Source organism: Anas acuta, chromosome 18 (assembly GCF_963932015.1).
Source record: "Anas acuta chromosome 18, bAnaAcu1.1, whole genome shotgun sequence".
NCBI lineage: Eukaryota > Metazoa > Chordata > Aves > Anseriformes > Anatidae > Anas > Anas acuta.
Genome location: NC_088996.1, coordinates 2132092 through 2138183, shown reverse-complemented (window position 1 = coordinate 2138183; position 6092 = coordinate 2132092). Strand labels below are relative to the sequence as shown.

General features: G+C 54.4%; 1 protein-coding gene across 7 annotated transcripts in view; it reads left to right on the top strand.

Moving 5' to 3' along the window:
- Window positions 1–246: 246 nt before the first annotated feature.
- The window catches only part of SHISA6 (shisa family member 6), a 255547-nt gene continuing 249701 nt past the window's right edge, over window positions 247–6092 (top strand). For 4 of the 7 annotated variants that reach the window (XM_068654928.1, XM_068654925.1, XM_068654924.1 and 1 more), the window contains exons 1-2: window positions 248–378; window positions 464–1399. In XM_068654928.1, the coding sequence (XP_068511029.1) occupies window positions 729–1399 (671 nt within the window). In that variant the 5' untranslated portion in view covers window positions 248–378; window positions 464–728. Of the gene's footprint in view, window positions 379–463; window positions 1400–6092 lie in introns of all 7 variants that reach the window. The other 3 variants (XM_068654927.1, XM_068654926.1, XM_068654923.1) reach the window with 1 other exon arrangement.

Genomic DNA, 6092 nt, shown 5'->3' with positions numbered 1-6092 from the left:
GCACCGCCGTCCCGTGCACACCCACGGGGACCGCACAGCCCGGCGGGGCCGTGTCCCCCCCACCCCCCCCAGCCCTCCGAGCCCACGGGCACCGCGCACGGCCCCGCGGGGGCACGGCAACCCATCCCGCACCCGGGGCCGGCGGCGGAGGTGTGTGTGTGGGGGGCTGCACGGTGCCCCGGGCGGGTCGGGGGGCTCGGGGGGGGCTCGGACCCGGCCCGTCGGCGTGCGGTGACGCCGGCCCGGAGTGATGTAAGGAGCGGGCTCGGCGCCGGTGGGCGGGCTTAATCCGGAGCGGCTCGGTACGGCTCGGCTCGGCACGGAGCGCGGGCAGCCCGCCTGCTGCTCGCGGCCGCGCTGCGGTCCCGCTCCGGCATGGTAAGGCCGTGGGCGGGGGGCGGGCGGGGGCGGGCCGGGCTGCCCGGGGCGCGGCGCGCTCTGACCCTCTCCCCGTCTCTCGCAGCCCCTCGCCGGAGCAGCGCCGGCCCGCGCGGGACCCCGCCGCCTCCAGCCGCGCCCCGCCGGGCTCCGCCGGGCTCCGCCGGCATGAAGCGCCCGGCGCCGGGCGGCCGCCGCTGAGGAGCCCCCCGCGGCAGCGGCAGCGGCGCCCCCGCGCCCCATGGGGCAGCGCCGCGGCCGCTGAGCCCCGCGCCCCCCCCCGCCCGCCGCCGCCCCCCGCCACCGCCGCCGCCGCCGCCGCCGCCCCCCGGCCCCCGCCTCGCCCCGCCATGGGGCCGCGGCACCTGCTGCCGCTGCTGCTCCTGCTGCTGCTCGCCCTGCAGCTCCCGGCCCCGCCGCCGGCCGCGCAGGCGGCCGGGCCCCCCCGCGCCAAGGGCAACCGGACCCAGGGGGCGGCGGCGCCGCGGCGGACCCCCAGGCCGGGCAAGGAGCTGCTCAACCAGACGCTGGCGGGCCCGGCGGCGGCCGCCCCCACGGCGCTGCCCGGGCGCGGTAAGGGCAGGACGCCCCCCGGCGGCGGGGGCGGCGGCGGGGGCTCGGCCCCGGCGTACGAGACGTGCTGGGGGTACTACGACGTGAGCGGGCAGTGGGACAAGGAGTTCGAGTGCAACAACAGCCAGACGGGATTCCGCTACTGCTGCGGCACCTGCTTCTACCGCTTCTGCTGCAACAAGCGCGCCGAGAAGCTCAACCAGAGCCTGTGCCGCAACTACAAGAGCCCCGAGTGGGCCCACCCCACCACCGCCAGCGGCGCGCTGCCCGCCGACGGCAGCAACGGCGCCGACGGGGACGCCGACAAGTACGACCCGGACAAGGACAGCACCAACGCCACCGTCTACATCTCGTGCGGGGCCATCGCCTTCGTGCTCATCGCCGGCGTCTTCGCCAAGGTGGCCTACGACAAGGCGCGGCGCCCGCCCCGGGAGATGAACATACACAGGTGCGATGCCGTCCTCCCCCCACCGCCGCCTCGGGACGCCCCTTTGCCCGAAGGTTCCCCCGCTGTGCTGCCTGCCCAAGAGTTTTCCCTTTGCTCTGTCTGGCTAAGGGTTCCCCCATTGCACTACCCGTTCCACTGTTCCTCCTCTCAGCCAGCAGACGAAGGTCTTCCCAGCTGCACAGCCTGTCAAAGAGTTTCTCCTTTGCCCCACCAGTCCAAGCATTTCCCCTCTGAGCCAGGTGTCTGAGCGTTCCCCTTTTGCACTGGCTGTCCGAGGGTTCCCTAGCAGCACTACCTGTCCAAGGGGCACCCCTCCAAACTATGTGTCCAAGGCTTTGACTCATGGCCACTGCCTGGCCATGAATTTACCCCTTGCACCACCCTTCCAAGCATTTCTGCTTTCCATGGGTTGTCTAAGAGCTCTCCTTTTGCCCCTCGTGGCCAGGTGATTTTCCATGGCACTGTCACTTTCGAGGGCCTCCCCTTGAGCCACTCACCCCAGATTTTCCCGTTTGCGGGGGCTGTCTGAGAGTTCCCTCTTGGCACCACCCAACAACGGATTTTCCCTTTCACCATCCATCCAGGGCCCCCTCCCTTGGTGCTGTCTGTCCAGGCACCACCTCTCCCCTTGACCCATTCCTCCCGACCCCCTTCAGCTTCAATCCCAGGGTCCCGTCCCGGTGCCCCCTCAGCGCCCCCCAGAAGGGGGGCACTTTCCCATGCCCTCCGCCACCCCCTTCAGCACCACTACTACTGGCCCCAGGGGGCGCTCCTGGGGGTCCCCAACCCCACGGGTCCCACCCTGTCGGCCTGAGGAGCAGCACCCCTGGGGCAGCCGGGGAGAAGTTGAGGAAACGTGCAGGCAGTTGCTCTGCGTCCTTCCACCAAGTGTCTTTTGCCGGGCAGCCCCAGGGCTATTAGGGAAAGCAGTGGTAGCAGGGAGTGTGCATTTTCTTCCATTGCTTTTTTTTTCTCTCTCTCTTTTTCCCCTTTAAATCAGATAACTCAAGCTCATAGTCCTTTCTGTCTGACTGCTAGGGAATTAGTTTGATATCCTTTTCTCGTTGCTGTTTTAACATTTTTAATCAGAGAAAACTCTTTTGATGTGTCAGAGAAAAGCTTGTTTAAAAGCAAAAGCTCAGGCTTCCATGATACTTCTTTTGGACAAGCACATGTACGTTCTCAGCTCGCATTCAAGTCCCTTCAAATGGTGTGTACTTCTAGTGTGCTGGGAATCCAGGAGGTTCCCATGTTTGAACATAAATTGTCAAGGAGCTTCTTTATAAGAACAGCTGTGAGCACATCAGTGAGAAAAGTCCGTGCTTCTTGCAGATGATGTTCCATAGAAATTATTTTAATTAAGAACTTTTAATCAAAACAAGTAAAACCTTGGGTCATATTTTTGAGACTGAACTTCAAATGCAGTCAACATAGTCTTAGGGGAAGAATTTTAGCTTTTTATACTGAAAAAAGAGGTGAATGACGCAGTTTTCATTTATTTGGGAAGATGTGTTTTATTTAGACTCCTTGCTTTATAAGCCTACACACACGGGGGTGCCGGCTGGTGTAAATTGCCGTTTCCTCAGCAAAGCCAAAAAGTAATGCTGCTTTATACTTGCTAAGGGTTTGGCCCATGTATTCCACCACAAACCCCATCACTGCAAGAAAATAACATTGCAATGTTAGAAATATTGTAATAACTCTTTGGTCACTTATGTCTGTGCAGGTCCTGAAAACAGCATAGTCAGAAAATGGGCTCTTTAAAGTATTTTCTTTACCAAGAGCTAGTTCCCCAACTGTCCAGCACATTTGGCTTTAAGGCAACTTTGCCTGTGCATTATCTTCACACTAAATTTGGAGATCTGGCTTGCCTGTCCATGTATTACTTTTGCTCTAGCTCCAATGAGCTACGGGGTTGGCTCCTTTGAAATCAGAGACAGTGTTGCCAGACTTGTCTGAATTATTCCTGATGTTTTCATTTCTTTGATGCTTGCTTTTCTTTATTTAGATAAGTTCTGGTGAAATGATTCACCTCTGTGTAGAAGTATGAATGGCAGATTGAGTGCTTGGAAAGCTTGACTTTCAGTGCATTTTAAGGAATTGATTGACTTCTATAATACGGTAGCTGGTAAAAGATTATACCTTTCAGAACTGTGTTACCTGAACTTGATCAACATTGCACGATGGTTTAAATATTATGAAGTGCATTTCCAGCAGACAGGGTCTGCACTATCTGAGGAATAATGCTATCTGTGCTCTAAGCAGAATGTAAATGTGTGGAGTGGAATGGTTTGTCTTTGTTTGCTTCTGAGAACTGCTGCTGCTGAGTAACAGGGAAAGAGAAAACCAGAATGTCGTCAGGTATTTATATCTGTTTGAGGCTGTGTCAATTGGAGTTAAGTGTACCATCCAGAATAATTCACGGTAGGGATGACACGTGCGTTAAATCTCCGTGTGCATCCTACCAAAACCTCTGGAATGAGGAGAGCAAGAGTTTAAACAGAAATGCTTGCTGTCCTAGAAAGAGCCCATTGCGAACAGTATCCTACACATGGGGAAGATTAAGAAAGACCCCCCTGCACTTCAGCATAAGCAAGATCCTGCTTTAAATTTCATTTCATTGTAAATGGTCGGTTAGCAGAGCTGTGTGTAGATGCTGTTTCTCTGCTACCTTCTCATCCAGCTTTTACAGAAAATCCTTATTAACTCCATTAGAATGAATGTTTTGATGGAGGCAGGGCTCATTTTTCTGTCTTTTGATAGAAAGGAGGGTTTACAAATCCACAGGAGAACCGTCACTCTCATGTGGAATGAAAGGCTGACTGTGCGCTGCGATATGTGTGTGCATTTCAGAGCTGAAGATCCGGTCCTGCTTTCAGGCACCACCATGCACCTTTAAAGCAGAGGCACTGCTGTGATCCCGGGCAGAGCAGCGCCAGGAACTGATACTTAGGTTCATTTTTAAGAGCAGTAAGTGGAAGTGCTTTGAAAAACAGGAGCTAAAGTATTCATATTTTACTGAAACACTTGGAACGTTTTAAACACAGCTGATTTTTTAATGATTATAGGATCTTAATGATTATAGGATCAGCCTGGCCATATGTGACTGCCTCTTGTCTGGATCTTGCTCTGGAGTTACACAGCCGGAACTGATGCATGCTGGGCTCCAGAGAGAAATTGGGGCTGATTTCTGAGAGTTATACCGAGCAATGCTTTGTCTGCTCGTAATCTCTGATTGCGGGTTTGTTTTCATCAGTTTGTCAGTTGTTTTTTTTTTTTTTTTCTCAAGCATTTCTTAAGTGAGCAGACTATTTGGTTTATTTTCAGTGCAGGAACGAGTTAGGGAATCTTGTGCAGTGAATGAGGAATATCAGCTATTTGTTTTCAAAGCTGGTTATGTTCTGTAGCAAGGAGGGGTGACCCAGAATATTTTCCTCCCATGGTCATGACCCTAAATCCCCGTGCTACAGTACATAAATAATTCACTGTTAGTACTATCGCTCTGTGACCCCTATTTAGCCCTCAGCAGCAGGAACCATTGCACTCATTGCTCAGTTAGGAATGCACAAATTGGAAAACTGTTTATAGTTTACAGCTAGGGTTGGAAATGTTACTGATTGCTTGCTGCATGGACAGCCGAAGCCTTTGCTTGTGAGCCAGAGAGAGCTAGTAGCAGTGGTGGCCCCGGGGCGGCGGTGGAAGCCCAGCTGTTCTTGCGTAGCTGTGAGAAGCAGCGCTGGGATTTTTCCCAGCAAATGAGCTCTGTGCTCTGCTAAAAGGCCACTCACTGGCTCCGTCCAAGCACGGCGTGTGTGCGATGAATGTTTTGGCTTTTGAAAGGGAGAAGGGACACAGGCGCCTTCTGCTCGGAGTGCTTCGCAGTCCCCTGCTCCCAGGGCGTCTTTGTTGCTGCAAAGAGGAAAGATATTTGTGCTCCTCTTTTCTTCAGTCCCTGCCCGCGCATCCTCCGCTCTGTGAATAACAACAGTGACTGTCTCTATAAATGAACATCCTTTTCCCAAGTAGGCCTTGGTTGTTAAATTGATCAGTTTCTTGCCGTTTTCACTCCGCAGCTCTGAATTTCAGCAGGAACTGGAGGCAATGGATCTGTTTGTCCACAGACCCAGGAACGTGGTGTGCACAGTTTTGCACAAAGCTTAAATACAGGAGGTTTTCTCTTCCTGTAGGGTGCCCCTCACCATGGCTCTCGGACCCTGTGGTTGCCAGAGGAGTCACTGGAGGGTAGCTGGTTTCAGCCCTCTTTACGAGCAGTGGAGCTTGTCATAGCTACATGTCTCTTGACTTAGTTTTGTGAATCACAATCACAGCTGGCTCATCCAGCTCTCCTCTCCACTGCCATACGTTGCTTGAGCCAAGCAATCAAACCTTGTACCTCCCCAGGGCAGGGTGAGTGCAGCGAGCACATGTCTGGCCATGGGGATTGCACGGAAAAAAATATTTCTGTGATTCTGTCATTATTTTCTTTTCTTTTTTTTTTTTCCTGCTGATTTTATACTCTGCTTATTTTTACTCTGCTCTGTCTCATTCAACCGACTTGCTCACATCCCTTTCAGCTGCTCCTTGCTCTGCTTTGTATCCTTTGTTCCTGATGTTTCTGAGTCTCGGTCATGTTGTCTCAGAGCAGGTGCCCATGACTAGTCCTGCTTCCAGCCAGCACTGCCTTGTGTAGCTG